Source organism: Lampris incognitus, chromosome 19 (genome assembly GCF_029633865.1).
Source record: "Lampris incognitus isolate fLamInc1 chromosome 19, fLamInc1.hap2, whole genome shotgun sequence".
Classification (NCBI taxonomy): domain Eukaryota; kingdom Metazoa; phylum Chordata; class Actinopteri; order Lampriformes; family Lampridae; genus Lampris; species Lampris incognitus.
In genome coordinates, this window is record NC_079229.1 from 28,933,703 (window position 1) to 28,952,120 (window position 18,418).

The window sequence follows — 18,418 nt, forward strand, 5'->3', positions numbered from 1 at the left end:
AGTCGTGCCTCATAACTGCTCGGTGGACGTCCAGTTAAACACCCACAATGACCACAATCCAAAAAATCTAACTCAGTCTTTATTGGGTAAAAGATTACAAAACCTCTATTGCCATTACCGGCAATAGTGTATCTACAAAGGGATGAATGCCTTAGTCACAAACTTCTTGTTGCCATCATTCATCACTGCATAGTGACCTTTAGTTAGGCATGCTTCTATGAAAATAGAGTATGAATTCTTGGGCTTTAATCTAAGGAAGTCAACAACAGCTGTGCTTGCAATTCTTTAATGTGGTTATTGAGTTAATTATTTGTTGGAGATAACCAAGCTCTTTCTCCAACGATAATTTATCAGGAGAAAAATCACGGGATAATTATGGAGAACTTGAAAATGAGTGTCTGGTTCATTTGATCACACATGATTTCAGCCTTCAAGTTTCGGGCCTTCAAGTCTTGACTGTCGGTGAGGATTCATAACTGAACGGTAAGTCAAGGCGTACATGTGTAGTTTTGTTTGCCGCAATAACATCATTAGAGCAAACAATCTCGTTTTATAGTAGCCAAAGAGGAGAACGAATAATTAACTCGTGGTCGAAATAACGGCATAAAAAAGTAAGCACGGCCGTTTTTGGCTTCCGTACTTAATACCATTTGATCATAAACATACTGATAAATGGCTCATTTCAACTCTGAGACGTAAGTTGGAGTTGAACATTCACCTCTCCATTCTGCCTTTTCTGTTCAAAAATTACAAGTATGCAATTTTGATGAGTTGACCGTTTATCTTGCATCAGCATTTCTGCACTACTTGTATCAATTTTTGTCCAACATGTCAACGGATAAAACTTGGTGCAACCAAAGCTACTGTGAACCACATGACTAATTATATATTAAGACTCAATCACTCAAACATATTTCTACTTCCCTCATGTCATAGCAACCTCCGTGTAAGACAACTCTCAACTTGAGTCTGGCTTTACAGTAGTAGACTAACTATCATCAACAAACTTAGGCAAACAATTACTTTTGAGCCTTTTGCTGGATGCTGCCTGGATGTCCAAAAACACTCTACCCATGTGTTTCCAACATTATTTACTGTGCCGTGGGCTACACCAAACATGCAAAAAAACCCAACAGTTTTAGGCTAACTAATATGAGGTAGTACCTAAAGCCTTGTCTGGTTAGAACAAGGTCTGCTATTAATGAGTGTGGTCTGGAAACACAATTTTCACCTGCTTAATTTAGTGATTTCATTCCTGTGTGGATCAATATTATGTGAGTTTCAAAAGAAGTGTGCAACAGTTACGAGGTAAGTATCCTATTTTTCGACAAACTTGTTTTTATAAATTGGCATACTGTCTAGATTGACCATCTGTGTTTCGTACAAATTATAAGTACTTCCAGAGGTACAAAGAAACCATCTGTGATCTATTTGGGAATATGATGGGACTGAAAAAAAAATCAATGAATTTTTTTTGGGTGAGAACGTAAGTAAACACATGTATGCCATGTGGATTGTTACACTGCACCTCAGTGAAGCATGACCCATGTTTTCCTGCCACACCAATCCTGCTCAGAAAGCCTCCCACCCTGCTCCTCCAGAGTCTGGTTACAACCGGTGAACGCGGTTGTGATCCATGAACTGCTTTAGGTTCTGGAGATTGTCCCACCATTTGAAGAGGAAGGTCTCAGCGATGAGGCTGAACCAGGGAGTGATCTTCAGCTCCTCGCGTTTGGCCTGCTCCAGCATCTCCTTCAGCTCCTCCCTGGTTACATAACAGTGGCTTTTGATCTCATTAGGGTCTGGGTTCACCACCACATCCTTCATAGAGGAGGGAAAAAAAATGATTGGTCATAATCTGAAAACAAACATCCAAGCCAAAACACAATCAGTGATGTAGTAGCAATACCTTCTGCAAGAAGAGGATGTAGTCAATTTCGTGCTCTCCCCACACGCCGTCTGATTGTGCCTTGTAGTGGATCCTTGTTAGATACGTCATCTCATCTGGTGTTACCTGAGAAACAACAGGAAGGTAGAAAAGATCGCTCAATAAGGAAAATTCACCACAATCCTTGTGGTCAATTGCACCTTTGCTATAAAATTGTTGCCTTTTTGATTTGGGGTCAAGAAGCTGTGCTGCCACCAATTTCAGACATTTGCCAATAATCATGGCTGGATTACTGACTGTGCAAGCGGGGATAATGCCCTGTGGCCCTAGCCACCCAGGGCCCCAAAAAAACAGAATGCACTACATTCGTAAAGGCACAGTTCCAAGTGAAAAAGACATTCCAGACCACGTCTGTACATAGCCTATGATAGACTCCACTATTACAGTCTCTGAGACTATATTAACGACTGTTGCAAGGGCCCAAAATACAGTTTCTATTGATGCAGGGCCCTCACCTATATTCTTGATTCATGTAGGGGCCAAAGCTACAGTCTCTACTAATGTGGGTGCTTGAGGCACCATTGATTGCTATAGGGGGACATCTAAAATGGGGATCAACAAGAGTACCAGGTAGTAGATTTGTTGTATTCAATTTAGGTCAAGGTTAAAGTAATCCTTATTATCACCGAGGGGCAGTTTGTTGCACAGCCAGCAGTAAAACCAATCAATATCAACACACACTGATCAATACACAAACAATTCACACAAATAAACATAGAATTAGATAGATATTCAAAAGGGCAATAGCATCAGGGACAAATGAATTCTTAAATCTATTGGTCCTGCATCTTGGCAGATTATATCTGCGACCAGATAGACACAACCTAAACTCACTGAACAAGGGGTGACTAGGGTCATCAAGAATTGACTGAGCCTTCTTTGTGCCTCTGACTTTGTACACATGGGAGGACAGTTAGATTTGTGCCTGCAATTTTCCTGCACAGCTTAACAGATCTAAATCTTATCTTATTTACGGACAGCCCCTTATTTATTGTAAAATATTGAAAACCAGAAGTATGACCAGTTTGGCGCATTAAGACGTCATCAGAACATGCAAACAATAAAAAGAAAAGGAATAAAAGGAACTGTTTTCTATATTCTACAGTAACTTTGCAAAGGTAAGCTGTATGACTGGTGACAGGATAGGTTTTGCTGAGTACAGGGGGCTGGGAGGATCAGGGGACTGGACAAGGCAAATGCCTTGTCTGCTTTGGTTGAGACATAGAATATAATCAAATTTTAATCAAAGAAAAAGTGAAGAAAACAGGATGGATTGTTTTCTGACCCACTCATCACAACAACAATAAATACAGGAATGAAGTCTATCAAATACTGACAACGTCTTAAGTTAAAATAAAGCTGTAGGACTACGCAGGGTATTTTGTCCCGGTAAGGTTAACGTGTGAAATATAGGAATTTGTGAACTCTTGCACACATATATACATTTTACACAGATATACCTGTTCCATGGGAATTCCAAGTTCAGCTTTGAGTCTCCTCTGAGCAGCTCTTCTCACTCCTATTGCATCTTTCTCTTCCAGCTCATTGGTTATGTGTAAAGGATGACTACAGCAAGTGTTGGTGAAACAACCTACACATAAAAAGGGAAAAAAATGGGAACCCAAAATTGTTGCTTATTAATACTGCTACCTAATCATTAAACAGTGACACGGTACATGTGGCAGCAATTGTGTATCACGACTTAGGTCCCACTGAGGATTTTTTTGATAAGGGTCACACTCAAAGGTTTAAAGCCTCCTACAGACTGTGAGATTCTAGCAATCCTACAAGTTTACTGCAAGCCACACTGTGCGATATGGATCTAATAAACTTGGGTATGACATCAAGTTTAATGTATGTAGACTGTACGATGATAACACCTGAATTGCAGGCTGTGACGCAAGTCCATAAAAACATCATCAGCGTGCGTGCCGCATCCGTGCGTGTAATCAATCTACGCTGCTGGTAGAGCAACATGACGCCAACCAGGGATCGAGTCCTTTCAATAGTCGCCACATTAATGTGTTTGGGGAAAAAATCTAGTAGTGTTCTAGTGTTTTGTTGAATCCATCATATTTGGGTCACAGATGCTAAGTCTGTTTGTTTGTGTTTAGCGCCAGCAAAGATTCTGCATCATGTTGATCCGTGCATCATTTCGTGCTGTATTTCTACTGGTTGGTTAGTAGACGTAGGTCGTAATAACAGTCACATTGTGAGATGGTCATCCAAATTTCTGACATGGTCAGACTTTTGTCCCAGGTTATCTTCAGTCGCAAGACTGTAATAAATGCCGTCTTTGAACCTGTCTCACAGCACAACGTAGGACCACCTTTTTGGAGCCACAACCAAAAATGTCGCCACGTTTAGTCATCTTTCATCTGAGATGGCCCAAATTCGCACAGTGTATAGCCTACCAGCCTTAAGAGTTAGCTACCCACCTGGAAAAGTGATTTTTGCATCAGATCTCTGCTGTAAGAGCAGCTTCTCTTCGCTGTTGAAAATGAAGACACTGAAGGCTCTGTGTAATAAACCTGGCAACACAGACAGCAGTTTAAATAAAAAGTCCATATTAACATAGCCAAGGCACTGCAGTGAACTTATGATCACATCCTCATTTGTTTTCCCCACCCAATTTGCCTCAATACATTCTCCTAATTTCAGATTCGGTAGGCTCTTAGAATGCAGGACAGATCTGTGTATGATAACGCTCCAGACATGAAATGATTGACGGATGGATGGCAACAAGCCTACCTTTATCAATATTGGAGTTAAGGTGACAATTCTTCTTTGTATCTGCCCCAATTTTGTTGTCGTTTTCGTCAATAAGGATGCACATCTCAGAGAGCAGCTGAACCTGCTTCTCGTCAAGGTTGTCTGTGTTTATTTCAGGCATTCTGATTGCAGACTGTAGGTTTCTTACTTGACTGGAGAGGATATGGAGAACCAAAAGTAGATGGTTAGGGTATAGTAATTACAGCACAGTAATTGGGTAGGCTAATGATTATTTTCGGACCAGAAAAGTGGTTTTGTATCCTGCGTCGCTTAATACCAGTAACATTGTAGCGAAGTTGCTACCCCCGAATTGGCTACAATATGTTTTAAATGTGACTCTAGTATTACCTACGCTGCCTGTTCTCCGTTCTGCCAGGGAATTAAGTACGTTCACCTGTTGTGATCCACCGTTTCATCAGGGATTTTTTTTTAGCCCAGATTTGGAAACACAAGACGCAGCCTTCTATTTGAACGTGGGACATGTGGCACGCGACCACTTGTCGCGTGCTTAACACGCACCCAAGCGGTCACGCCGGTGAGGAAAGAAACCCAGCTCCGGGACAGCGATCGACAGCGATAACTCGTTTTTTTTAAACCACTGGCTAGCGGCTTAAGTTGAGGAGGCTCATGGTTAGCGAGCTCGACGCGAGTGCCGCACTTCTGCTCTCTCACGAAGTCGCAACCTACCTTGATCTGTCTCCGAGGGGGGTGATGGGGCGTATTTGAAATGGTGGGTTCCTTGCAGCGGAGCGCCGACTTGCCGCAGGTACGTTTGATATGAACGACGCCGATCCCTCGCAGGACACCATCCGGAGCACCGCCCACACCGCCCGCGCCATCGCCTGACCAAAATAGAAGTCCAATCAAACGGTGTCAACACGCCATCGGACCACCGAGCTTCCCCGCTCCACCCCAGATTTGACAAAATCGACTAGACCTGGCGTCAACGTTGGCCGTCGAGAATATACTCTCCAGAAAAGCGGACGCGATCGCCGGTTACTCGCGAATGCGTTTTCGTATTTCAGGTAGAGAAATGGCTTCTTTGTCTCTTGTCCACGCTTGTTCGCGATATTTTCGGAACGGAACACACGGCGTTCGACTGTCATTTTCGTCATCGTCGAGCGCTTCCGACGCAGCGGCTTCTCATTGGCTGAAAAAAAAACAAACAAACAAAAAAGTTTCTCATTGGCTCCTCGGCGCCTCGCGCACGACACAGCGACGCCGCATTGGCGAATGGTGGCAAACGCGTCGCGTGTGACCCGGAAGTCTGAACTGAGGGGAAAAAAATAAATGATGTGTCAAAATGGGACGAGAGACTTAAATGCATAGCGTGAAACCCGCACATTCACAACCTTCCCCAAAACAAAACCCAATAATAATACGAATTTAGGTCATGCGTCGTGTAGTGTCAGATCGTCCCGCCCATAGTGTTTTTGAGCTGCTGTGCTTAAGGGGTGAGATGTGCTACAGGCAAGGCGAACAAGCTATTCTCATTTGCAGCCTCCACGCGTAATCTGAATTAGCCAGGTGTGGTCGGATGGCCACTCTCTGCATGTAACTTTGCTTTAACGAAGAATTGAAGCAAAAATCACGAAGGCCATGCCTTCATTTACACTGCAAAGAAAACCGGTAGCCACTGATATTATAGAGATATGTTACGATATTATAGGGACAAACGCTGATTCATTTCGTCAGGGGGCGCTCAACGTTATTTTCCCTTCCCTGGTTTTGCTGTCATCTGTAGTCGCACATCATGCTAGCATGATGCTGAAGTCCGTTTATGGCCTGTCATAGTAAGGTCTCTCTCTCTCTCACACACACACACACATATATAATACATCAATCTTATGTATGTGTGTGTGTGTGTGACAAGTGGTTTTCACCAACGAACCAACCAGCCTGATCTGTGTTTATCTAGCCAGCCTCTCAGGTAGGAGGTGAGCAGGGGCAGGGCCACTGAGGAGAGATGCCTGTGGAGGGCGGAAGCGGCAGCTCTGCTTCAGCTGCGCGCCATCCCAAGCAGAAGCGCAAGGCCCACAGCTTGTCCATACGGCGCACCAACAGTACAGAGGAAAGGCCACCTGGCTTGCACAGAGGAGACATGCTGGAGGGACAGGTGAGGGAGAGACAGAGACTCGGATCAATGCACACACACACACACACACACACACACAAGCATGGATAGCTCAGATCTGCAACAAGGGTTCACACAAAAAAAAGAAATATCATGCAAAGATGTAAGACATGTAAAAATATAATTAGAAATAGGTAAGACACGAGGAGCTCCATTGCACCTGCTTACAACATGCATCTAGGGCAGAGGGAGCTTTTTTTTTTTTGGTTGTTTAACATTTTGCTTGTCATTCTGTTCTGTGGTGGGAGGCCAGTTTCTGTCAGAGGGAATACAGTAGCAGCCGGTTTTTCAGCATTGCTTTTCTTCGCTCTCTGTTGTTGCAACATCCTTCCTCAACTGATTTTATGAAAAACACTTCCCCCAAGGAAAGAATAGTGTCAGACCTCGTGTTTTTCATGGTGCCTAATTTGGTGTAACATTTTGTCACTGGGAAACTTAGGAGCTGGCTGGATTTGTATGTGTATATAGGTCTTTCATTTTGTGATAGTTTAACAAAAGTATCTGCTGTGTACTGCTCTGAAATCTATTGATTGCTAGTGTCAAGTTGGGGTCTAACCGTGTACTGCTCTGAAATCTATTGATTATTAGTGTCAAGGTAGTGTCTAACCATCCATTTGATCAGGGGACTTCATCACCAGTGTCTGGTATTTACACTGCAGCCAAAATTTGATTTTGTTTTGTTTTGTTTTTTCCACCAGGGAAGGAAGATTTAGATCAAGATGGTAAACTGACACCCCTGATACAGACCTGCTGTAGCCGGTTGTCATACACCCTTACTGTTAGAATAATAAAAAGCCTTCTGCTGTTTGATCAAGAACATCCTGGGTCTTACCATTTGGGACGTGGCTGCATTATGACTACAGTAAAGCCCTCTCTGATATAAGCTACACAAAAGCTGACATATCCTTGAATCTGGGTCTGTAAGTTGAATAATGGTTTCTCAAACTTACTCCATATGTTTTGTAGATTTTAGTATCGCTAGAACTAGTCTTTTACCCTTTACTTTCTCTGCTGGACATTGTCCTTGACTTGTCAACCTCTGAAGTAAGGGCGAAACAATGGTATTGGACTCTTGACTCATTACGTTTTAATATGGGCTGCTTGTCCAGGTCTGATTAGTCTTTTCACTAGGCCTTTTTTTTTCCACTGCCAATATCTACCTGCTCATATTATGTACAGAAGGTTAGCCAAACAAAAGGTTTACATGAATTGCAAGCACACACATACACACTCACAGACATACAGGCACACAGTGTAAACAGCTCCATAGACCTTTATGGATCACATCCTCTCTCACTCCGTCAATGCTGTCATTATGTGCAGCAGCCACTGAGGGCTGTAGGTTTTAGGGCTCATGACTGAGCAGCTTTGAACGAATAAGGGGCAGTGTGTTGTTGTCTGCTAATTGCCTCATTTTTGCAGCGTGTTTTACATGTAGCGCTGACAGAATGTAGAAGTGGCTAACCTTGCCGTGACACACACTTGCTCTTGAACGTGCGCCAGGGGAAAGGACAGCAGTGAAGTATTTGGTGTCCTCGTGTTTCAGATCACTAGAGAAATGGGCTGCCGCTCTCAAGGCGAACTGTCACAGCCAGGCATTTGATTCCATTGTTTTCATGGCAACCTATACTTCTCTTTGCATGCTGTGTAGTCGCAGTCAACTGATAACTGGGTACTTCTAGGAGTTCGCTATGGAGGTAAGTCAGTTGAAATATAGAGTTAGGCTGGTTGGTTCGTGGTTGATGTGTTGTTAATCTTTTTTAGCCTTTAGTTAGCTGTGTTACAAAAATAGCTCACCTTATACAGTAGTTGCCCCCCAGCTCAGCATATGGCCTGCTAGTCTTACTTGAGCTGTAAATGGTACCGCACTTAATTTAGATAAGGTATCTGGCATGTGTGTGTGTGTGTGTGTGTGTGTGTGTGTGTGTGTGTGTGTGTGTGTGTGTGTTAGGATGTGCGTGGAAGCACTCTGTTTGGCAAGAGATCTATACGGGTGGCTCCAGCTACGATGCTTTGTCTAATGAAGTATTTGTACTTGGACTTCTTTCCTGGTGTGTTGGATGACTAAACCAAGCCCCTGCCCGAATGGTGACAAAATGATGTAGCTGCATATGAGGAACCACACCCGATGAAGCTTATATCAGAAACACTGTCTTTTATTTAGAAGTATAGTTTAACATGGTTGTCATGCTAGTCATTTTTTTTGGACAATACAATATTCAAGCTTTTATTGTGCTGGGCAGGTGCCTCAAAAAGCAATTCTTCGGGGGTGGGGGGCATGCGGGTAGTATAGCGGTCTATTCTGTTGCCTACCAACACAGGGATCGCCAGTTCGAATCCCCATGTTACCTACGGCTTGGTCGGGCGTCCCTACAGACACAATTGGCCGTGTCTGCGGGTGGGAAGCCAGATGTGTGTATGTGCCCTGGTCGCTGCACTAGCACTTCCTCTGGTCAGTTGGGGCGCCTGTTCGGTTGGGGAGGGGGAACTGGGGGCAATAGCGTGATCCTCCCACGCACTATGTCCCCCTGGCGAAACTCCTCACGGTCAGGTGAAAGAAGCGACCGGCGACTCCACATGTATCGGAGGAGACTTGTGGTAGTCTGCAGCCCTCCCCGGATCGGCAGAGGGGGTGGAGCAGCAACTGGGGCGGCTCAGAAGAGTGAGGTAATTGGCTGGATACTATTGGGGAGAAAAAGAGGGGGAAAAAAAGCCATAAAAAATTCTAATTTTTTACTTTCTTGTTATTATTATCCTTGATATGAAGATTGTCTAAGCCTGTGAAAATGCACCTTTGGAGTGGTGAAGGGAAGAGGGTTAAAAAATGGTCCCCACCCTTCTCCTAACCCGCTAGGACCAATCGAACATATAGGTCTGTATGGTTTCAGTCTGAATGCGTACTGTGTTTGAAGATGATCAGAGTCTGTTTCTTTGTCCTTCCATTTATGCAGGATTCCAAGCTGCCCCTATCCATAAGGAACAACCTCCTCGACCTGTTTGGCCAGATTGAACGCGAGTTTGAGAATCTCTACATTGAAAATCTAGAATGTGAGTGATTGAGAAGACAGCGTTATAATATTTTTGGGGGTTGTTTTAAGATAACCAGAAATGCAGCACAACACTGGAATCTTGTTTGTCGCTTCTTTGACCGTCTTCACGATTGTTTTTCGATGATCATTTCCCCCCTCCATACTTTAATTTCCCTGAACACATACCTGTGGTGTTTGACTTCTTGGCCAAATGATTTGGTGTCGTGTGAAATCTAGTCTTTGTCCGCTAACGCCCTGTCATTGCTGTGAAACATTACAGTGCGTCGGGAGAACGATTCTCTGAACGAGCGCCTGACAGGGGATGGACAAAACATTGAGGGAGGAGACCCCGCCAAAGGGGCCCTGAAAACAAAAGGTACAACAATACACTCTTTCCACCAGGGTCTAATGTCTTTTTAGGACCACTGTGACCATCAAAGCACAATTAATAGGAGCCTCAGTTTCCTTGAAATTCTGATTGTAATTCAAAGAAGGTTGAATCAGTTCATCTGGATACATCATTTATTGACAGATATGTCTCATCACTCATCTAAGTGACCTCTTCAGTCTAAACTGACTGCAGGTACCCCCACCCTTTATAAACAATACAGCTGCATAATGGCCGAAACCAACGATCAGTTTCATGTGCAAATATGGGTGCAACCATTAACTGAAGTTTCAATGGCCATGTGCACTATTCACAGAGGATTTGGGAATGTTTGCAATCACAGCATTGTAAGACGGTGGCAGATGTACTCTCAGCCTCCTCTGTGGACAGCCACATCAAGTTCACCAGGGAGGATGTGAAAAATGACAGGTTAGCGTTCTTAGACTGTGAAATTGCAATTGGTGATGGGGGACATTTGCTTGTTGATGTTTACCGTAAACCAACACATACTGATCAGTACTTAAGGTTTGACTCTCATCATCCACTCGAGCACAAACTAGGAGTCATCAGGACGCTGTACCACCGAGCTGACAACGTTCCCGCCGACACAGCGGCCGGGGAAGGGGAGAAATTCCACATTAAACAGGCCCTGGTTAAGTGTGGTTATCCTAACTGGGCGTTTGTCAAAGCCAGGAAGACGCCCAAACAGTGCACCAGCCGATCGAAGAGAGGAGAAGGACAACAGTTGTCTAAGCATAAACCAGTGGTGGTTCCATATGTGGCGGGAGTGTCAGAACAATTGAGATGCGCATTTTCAAAACACTGCATTTCGGGTGCTTTCAAACCCCAAAACACAACGTGCCAGAAGTTGGTCCAACCCTAGGATCGGGTCCCCTGGAACAAACAGCGCAATATCGTGTACCCTGTTAAGTGCCAAGAGTGATTTGTACATTGGGGAAACTAAACAGATGCTGGCCAAGAGGATGGCACAACACAGGAGAGCTAACACGTCAGGCCAGGACTCCACAGTCTACACCATCTACAGGCCAGTGGCCACTCTTTCAAGGATGAGGATGTGCACATCCCTGATAGGGAGGAACACTGGTTTGAATGGGGGGTCAAAGAGGCCATCTATGTGAAGAGGGAACAACCGTTCCTGAACCAAGGGGGGGGGGGCCTAAGAGTACATCTGTCACCATCTTTGGTGGTGGTTGAAGTGAGTTACCCCCTTCTCTGTGAAGCGCTTTGGGTATCTAGAAAAGCGCTATATAATTTTAATGATTATTATTATTATCTTACAATGTTCCATATGCAAATATTCCCTAATCCTCTGTGAATAGTACACATGGCCAATGAAACTCTAGTTAATGGTCTCACCCATATTTGCATATGAAACTGATCTTTGGTTTCAGTCGTTATGCAACTGTTTATAAGGGTGGGGACACCTGCAGTCAGTTTAGACTGAAGTGGTCACTTAGTTGAGTGATGAAACGTATCTGTCAGTAAACGTTGTATCCAGATGAACTGATTCAACTTTATTTGATTTTCTTACCTGGATTACTGAGCATGCATCAGGACATCTGATTGTAATTGCAAATAATAATGAGTTGTGTGTTGCTTTTGACTGTAAGGAGGGCTATCTGAAGTGAAATATCCATTAGCGGCTCACTCATGGCAGTCATGCAAGGGGATGTGAAGGGCACTGAGAAGGAAGTAGAGGAATCTAATGCACTGAGAGACACATGCATAGAGTTTAATATGAATTTATCTAAACTTTGTTCCACCAATTTTCATGTTCCAAAGAACATAATCGGGACTCAAGACAGCCAGTGCGAAGTCCACAGCGTGTTTCCATTCTCATATTACCTAACTGTGACCGCTTACAGCCGTACTGTTCACCATGGGTCCCCTGAGCTGGTGTTCAAAAGGCACAAGGGTCTATGTAGACAGTAACTAACAACTATAAATAAACGAGCAACAAGGCTTTGCAGTGTGAAGAGTGTCTGGTTCAAAGCCACGGCCCTTTTTACATCAGTAGTCGAGGCAGCAAAACCACCGTGAGTAAGACCGACAAGGTTTTCATTTTGGTGAATTTTCATTCGCTCCCCTTGGTCTCTCTCTCCTCGACACAGCAAGCCACAGCACCAGTCAGCTCTCGCAGAAGCTGAAGACGACCTACAAAGCTTCCACCAGCAAGGTAACCGGCGTTAGCTGCAGTATGTGAACGCATTCTATAAAGCTAATAAGATTAGCCATCTGTATGTAAATATTTGAGCAGTTTGGGTTCAGAGCCGGGATAATGATTAGTGACTATCAAAAGAGCCTTTGTTGCCCGAATGAAAGAAGGGAAGACACGTCTTTTTTTTTTCTCTCTTCAACAGAAGTTGTGACCTACGCAGGAGGCAGTCAGTTTGAAATGTTGAGCAAGATGCCTCGTGTTCGACTCGTTAAACCTTTTCTGCTTTGCATGCTTTATTTTCTTGAAGAGTAATATGCATGGAAATGCATCGAGCGTCAGGCCTCATAACAATTTTTTTTTTTTTGGATTTTTCCCCCTTTTCTCCCCAATTGTATCCGGCCAATTACCCCACTCTTCCCGAGCCGTCCCGGTCACTGCTCCACCCCCTCTGCCCATCCGGGGAGGGCTGCAGACTACCACATGCCTCCTCCGATACATGTGGAGTCGCCAGCCGCTTCTTTTCACCTGACAGGGAGGCGTTTCGCCAGGGGGATGTAGCGCGTGGGAGGATCACACTATTCCCCCCAGTCCCCCCCCCCCCCAACAGGCGCCCCGACTTACCAGAGGAGGCGCTAGTGCAGCGACCAGGACACACATCCGGCTTCCCACCTGCAGACACGGCCAGTTGTGTCTGTAGGGGCGCCCGACCAAGCCAGCGGTAACATGGGGATTCGATCCAGCGATCCCTGTGTTGGCAGGTAACGGAATAGACCGCTACGGTACCCGGGCGCCCTCATAACAAAGAATGTGAAGTGCTGGATGCAGAGACTGAATATCTTGAACTGCAGTAAACATAAAAAGCCAAAATTTGGGCTGATACAGGCACATCGTTGTTTACTATAAAAACCGAAATGCTCATTTGAATGGCCTTCAGCATAACTTCAGCTAACTGTGTTCTTCTGTGGACTTATAAAAAGACTTCTTCTCGATATTTTGCTCACATAGCCCTTGTACACTTTCCACGGCAAAGTAGGCGGACCTTGCAACTTCAGTGTGGCCACATGGGAGTTGTGGGGTGGAGATTCATGGGTAACCAACCTACTTGGATGCTCCGTTTGTCATTAAGCATGAGGGAGGCAGCAGCGGGCTGAATTTCTTTGCTGAAGTCGGACCTTGACTCCTGGTCTCCTCTCTGCCCCACAATCTTTCAACAAGGATTTGGGGAGGATGACTGCATTTGCATATGGCTTCTTGATTCTGCTATATTTTAGAGTTTTTGAAGACTTTTGCTTTTCAGCATGCCCTTTTTCAAAGGATATCAGGAGCAGTAATACAATATCAATGCTAAGCAGTTGCAAAATAAGCATTATGACTGATTTTTGCTGTGCACAGGCTGCTTGTCTTAGGAGTTGGCTGTTTTATCTGCAAGTGGAGATGCCTTGGTTGCCTTGATTTAGAAATCTGCATTGAAGTCTGGTACATGCCATAGAGCAGTGTTTCCCATCCCAGTCCTCAAGGACCCCCTATCCTGCAGATTTTCATTGTAACCCTGCATAGGTAGCCCTGCTTGTACTTACTCAACCAATCATCTCATCGTACTTAATTATGCAAGGTGTGCAAAAATCTGACATAATCCATTGCTGATTGGTTGAATAACTACAAACAGGTACCTATTCAGGGTTGCAAAGAAAATCTGCAGGACAGGGCGTCCTTGAGGACTGGGTTGAGAAACTGCCGTAGAGCATTGTTCTCGTACAACACCCCGAGAAGCGCTCATTGAGCATTTATCTATATAAACCTGTTGCTACTTGAAATGAATTACTTTGAATAATGTTAATTTTAGTTGGTTTTTGATGTGTAGGAGGTAAAGTAAGTAAAGGGAGACGTGGGTTCTTGGGACCAGTTTACTTTGCAAGTTGAGTCATTAGTAAAGTCCCGAAGAGCGTTAACATGAAAATTGCCTGTGAACTGAAATACAATATTAAACCTGTCCCCTGATTGTTATTTTTTAGTTGATCCTGTGTTTCAGTCTTTAAGTGATGTCTTTTCCACCCTTAAAAAAATAACAGGGATAGGAACCCTTTTCTAACGTCTGAAAGCAGACCAAATCTGAAGGTGATGAAAACAGAGGGAAGACCCATTTAAATTCATGCAAGTTTGAGAAGATGATACAGGACTTTTCAAATTACCCTCCTGTTGAAACTGGCTAAAATGCACTGTCATCTGACCAATACACATGCCCGAAACTATTTTTTTTCCAGACTGGAGGCATGCAGGTCTAATGCAAATAGTTTTCCCTGACTGTATTTCCTGATTACTACTGTTGGGCTTCGTCAGTCACTACGCTGTCAACTCTACTTGTGCTCTTTCCATCGAAAACAAACAAGTTAGCACTACAATAGTAAAAACTCCCCACGGAAGTTAAAATATACAATGATACAGGCGGGCACAGGCGAACCTAGATGCTTTGCAGCTGTATCTAATAGCAAATTGCTGCACCCAGTTGCTTTGGTTAGCCTTCAGCTCACAGCAGCATGCACATCATGGGCTTATTATGTAATGGTCCCTTCAACATGTACCTAAATGACAGTGCTGTGAAAAAGACAACTTTATTTCAGCCTGTCTTACCACAGATCATCTGTAACCTACAGTAACAATAGGCCATGTGTACCCAGACCACTTACATAATGGTTTCTTACGTTTATCTTGGCTCTAATCTGAGTAAAGCTGTGTTTAGTTTGGCTATGGTTCAGCGCTTTGAAGAATGCTCACCTCTCTCTCTCTCGCTCTCGCTCTCTCATATTTACAATTTATCTCTCTCTCCCCATACAGATTGTGTCTAGTTTCAAAGCCACCACTGGTTCCAGGGCTGTGTGCCAGTTACTGAAGGAGTATGTGGGCCACAGGGATGGGATCTGGGACCTCAGTGTCACCCGGACACAGCCAACGGTCCTGGGCACTGCTTCTGCGGGTACGCTTGGCACACTTGACTGATGAAGTCTCTTAAGTCATTTTTAAAATAACCTCCTTTTCCCTCCATTGTAAAACATATACATTAAATGATGAGACCATAGGTTTCTTTTTTGTATTTTGCATGATTAATCATCCATCCTTATTGAATTGTTAGCTGATGGACATGTCAGCTTTCTGTTAATTGATGAGTTGAATGATGAAATGGAAGTCAATGTCTTTTTCCTTCGTAGACCACTCAGCTCTGCTGTGGAGTATAGAGACAGGGAAGTGTCTACTGCGATATGCTGGCCATGCAGGATCAGGTAGGGCATCTTTTTTAAGGATAAATGTAACTTTTCCCTGCATTTCATTGTATTATGAAAGTCTTGAAAAAACATGATCCAAAAAATTGAAATGATATGTACAAGATTCATACATGGCATGATGATAGAAATCAGCTTTAACTCTTTCAAGTATATCTAGAACTGGAGAAAATAAATGTGCCCCCCCCCCGGCATCAGTCGCAAATCTGGGGTTGATATAGTTTGAATCGCAAACACAAAATCACCAGTTCGTATGTAAAATAAGATTTTCTCATTTAACTTTTGACAAGACTACTTGATGAAGCTTTTATGCATGCCTCATCAGCAAAGATCATGTTTTGAATAAATGTTCTCTCACCCACAGTCAACTCCATCAAGTTCCACCCCACAGAGCAGATGGCTCTAACAGGTAAGTGGGTGTGTTTTTTAATGAGTTTTTGTTGTATTTGATTGATTTGTCACCTCATTAGTCATTTTCATGAGCCGTAGGCAATCACCGCTCTCTCCCTTTCTCTCTCCTGGTCTCTTTGTCTCTGTCTCTCCCTCCCCTTGCTCTGTCTGTCTAGCGCTGATGCTAGCAGATCATCACACCTCTCGATGTTCTGATGGATGTGCTGCTGTTATTTGCTCATGCACACAAACAAGCAGCATCGTTGTGATATTGATTGTTCGGTATTTGTCTGTGTGGGCCTGTATGTGTGTGTTTATCCATTATTTATTTGTCCACAGCCTCTGGAGACCAGACGGCACACATCTGGCGCTACATGGTCCAGCTGCCTGCTCCTCAGCCGACACCAGACGTCACTGTGAGTATCACTCCCTTCTTTCCTGTTCACAGGTCAGTTGATGTGTCAGTCAATCCATTCATCAATCACTGAGTCATTTATATAACCACTCAGAAGACATAGCTGTTTACAAGGATCCGCCCTTTTGAATCCTCTGACCCAAATACATGTACACACTTATGCACTAAAGGTCCGATACCTAAAATACCAGGCTTAGAAATAACCTATAATTTCTCAGATACCTGCCCTTTTATGGCCAATTCTCCATTTGATTCTGATTCTGGTTGTCCGTGTGTCCGTATTCTCGGCACAAAGTCAAACACGTTTTCGGTGGTTGTCGGACTCCGCCAAGATTGTCCCTTGTCTCCGATTCTGTTTGTGATATTCATGGGCAGGATCTCAAGGCGCAGCCAAGGTGAGGAGCGTGTCCGTTTTGGGAACGTCAGAATTGCATCTCTGCTCTTCGCAGATGATGTGGTTTTGTTGGCTTCATCAGAAAACGACCTCCAGCGCACACTGGGGCGGTTTGCAGCTGAGTGTGAAATGGCCGGGATGAGAGTCAGCACCTCCCAAGTCTGAGGCCATGGTTCTTTACGGGAAAATGGTGGATTGCTCCCTCCGGGTTGGGGATGAGTTGTTGCCTCAAATGAAGGAGTTCAAGTGTCTTGGGGTCTTGTTCACGAGTGAGGGTAGGATGGAGCGGGAGATTGACAGGCGGATTGGTGCAGCATCAGCAGTAATGCGGACGTTGTACCGGACCATTGTGGTGAAGAGGGAGCTGAGCCAGAAGACAAAGCTCTCAATTTACCATTCAGTCTTCGTTCCAACCCTCACCTATGGTCATGAGCTTTGGGTAGTGACCGAAAGGGTGAGATCGCGGATACAAGCAACTGAAATGAGTTTCCTCCATAGGGTGTCTGGGCTCAGCCTTAGAGCTAGGGTGAGGAGCTTGGACATCCGGAGGGAGCTTGGAGTAGCGCCGCTGCTCCTTCGCGTCGAAAGGAGCCAGTTGAGGTAGTTCGGACATCTAATTAGGATGCCTCCTGGGCGCCTTCCTTTGGAGGTTTTCCAGGCACATTCAACTGGGAGGAGACCCTGGGGTAGACCCAGAACCTGCTGGAGGGACTACATGTCCAATCTGGCCTGGGAACGCCTTGGGATGCCCCAGGAGGAGCTGGAGGGCATTGCTGGGGGGAGGGACATCTGGAGTGCCCTACTTAACTTGCTGCCACCGTAACCCGACCCCGGAGAAGCGGCTGGTGATGAGATGAGATGAGATAGTGGTATTTGATTGTGGAATAGGTACTTCATCGTAATTATTCAATCAAACCTACTACCATACTTTCATCTTCCCTATAAATTACTTTTCTGCAAGAGCGTTATTTTGATACTCAGTATTTTTTGTCATTTATGCAATTTATAGTTGTCCTTTTAATTTTGACGGACCGGCTGTTTCACAATCAGCTTGGTTTTCTTCTTTTGAATACATCGTGTACTGAAGTGATGAAGCGAATGTTCTAGTTCGGAGCTACCCACAGTGGCTGAGCGGGTAGGGCTTCAGTGTCTCTTGCTCTCTAGTCTCTGCAGTCTCCTCTATGTAATCGCTGCCACCTTTTGATTGAACTGTGTCCCTTCCTGGGCGCCCACAGGCCCTGTAGTGGCCTCCTTCTTCATCCACTAGCCGCGGTAGACACCATACAGGCAGTTCTGACGTGTGAAATTGGGTTATTTGTTTTACTCTTGTTTGATGAGCTTGTGGGCTCATCATTGGTTGACTTATGTTGATGAGTCTTGTGACTGATCCCCAAAACCAAACAAAATGAATAGGCTATAATCATATAAATCAATCTATTTTGGTTCATTTGCGGTTGGGAAACTGCGACTCATTTGGTATCTTCTGCTCTCCAC

At 44.4% G+C, this 18,418-nt stretch overlaps 2 protein-coding genes across 3 annotated transcripts in view; one reads left to right on the forward strand and one right to left on the reverse strand.

The window, feature by feature from the left end:
- Positions 1–5,834, reverse strand: idi1 (isopentenyl-diphosphate delta isomerase 1). Of its 2 annotated transcripts, none has more exons than XM_056299083.1 (6): positions 5,408–5,834; positions 4,700–4,872; positions 4,387–4,479; positions 3,409–3,539; positions 1,910–2,014; positions 1–1,821 (listed from the first exon to the last, which is right to left on the reverse strand). In XM_056299083.1, exons 1-6 carry the CDS (start codon positions 5,557–5,559, stop codon positions 1,609–1,611), a joined length of 867 nt encoding a protein of 288 aa, XP_056155058.1. In that variant the 5' UTR covers positions 5,560–5,834; the 3' UTR covers positions 1–1,608. The 2 variants fall into 2 exon arrangements, with proteins under 2 accessions (XP_056155058.1, XP_056155059.1); XM_056299084.1 differs by lacking the exon at positions 5,408–5,834 and adding an exon at positions 5,069–5,383 and having other exon boundaries at positions 2–1,821.
- wdr37 (WD repeat domain 37) overlaps positions 5,606–18,418 on the forward strand; it is a 23,586-nt gene continuing 10,773 nt past the window's right edge. Inside the window, exons 1-9 of the mRNA XM_056299082.1 lie at positions 5,606–5,745; positions 6,639–6,836; positions 9,806–9,902; positions 10,164–10,259; positions 12,404–12,468; positions 15,283–15,421; positions 15,654–15,725; positions 16,090–16,134; positions 16,455–16,531. Of these exons, the coding sequence (XP_056155057.1) occupies positions 6,687–6,836; positions 9,806–9,902; positions 10,164–10,259; positions 12,404–12,468; positions 15,283–15,421; positions 15,654–15,725; positions 16,090–16,134; positions 16,455–16,531 (741 nt within the window). The 5' untranslated portion in view covers positions 5,606–5,745; positions 6,639–6,686. The remainder of the gene's footprint in view (positions 5,746–6,638; positions 6,837–9,805; positions 9,903–10,163; positions 10,260–12,403; positions 12,469–15,282; positions 15,422–15,653; positions 15,726–16,089; positions 16,135–16,454; positions 16,532–18,418) is intronic.

Excerpts from the sequence above, each read along its gene's own strand:
- idi1 (XM_056299083.1), bottom strand. The coding sequence starts at position 5,559 with ATGGCGCGGGCGGTGTGGGCGGTGCTCCGGATGGTGTCCTGCGAGGGA. Across the intron at positions 4,480-4,699 it reads TAACTCCAATATTGATAAAG|GTTTATTACACAGAGCCTTC; the intron begins GTAGGCTTGTTG and ends CTGTGTTGCCAG. Across the intron at positions 3,540-4,386 it reads TGCAAAAATCACTTTTCCAG|GTTGTTTCACCAACACTTGC; the intron begins GTGGGTAGCTAA and ends TTTTATGTGTAG.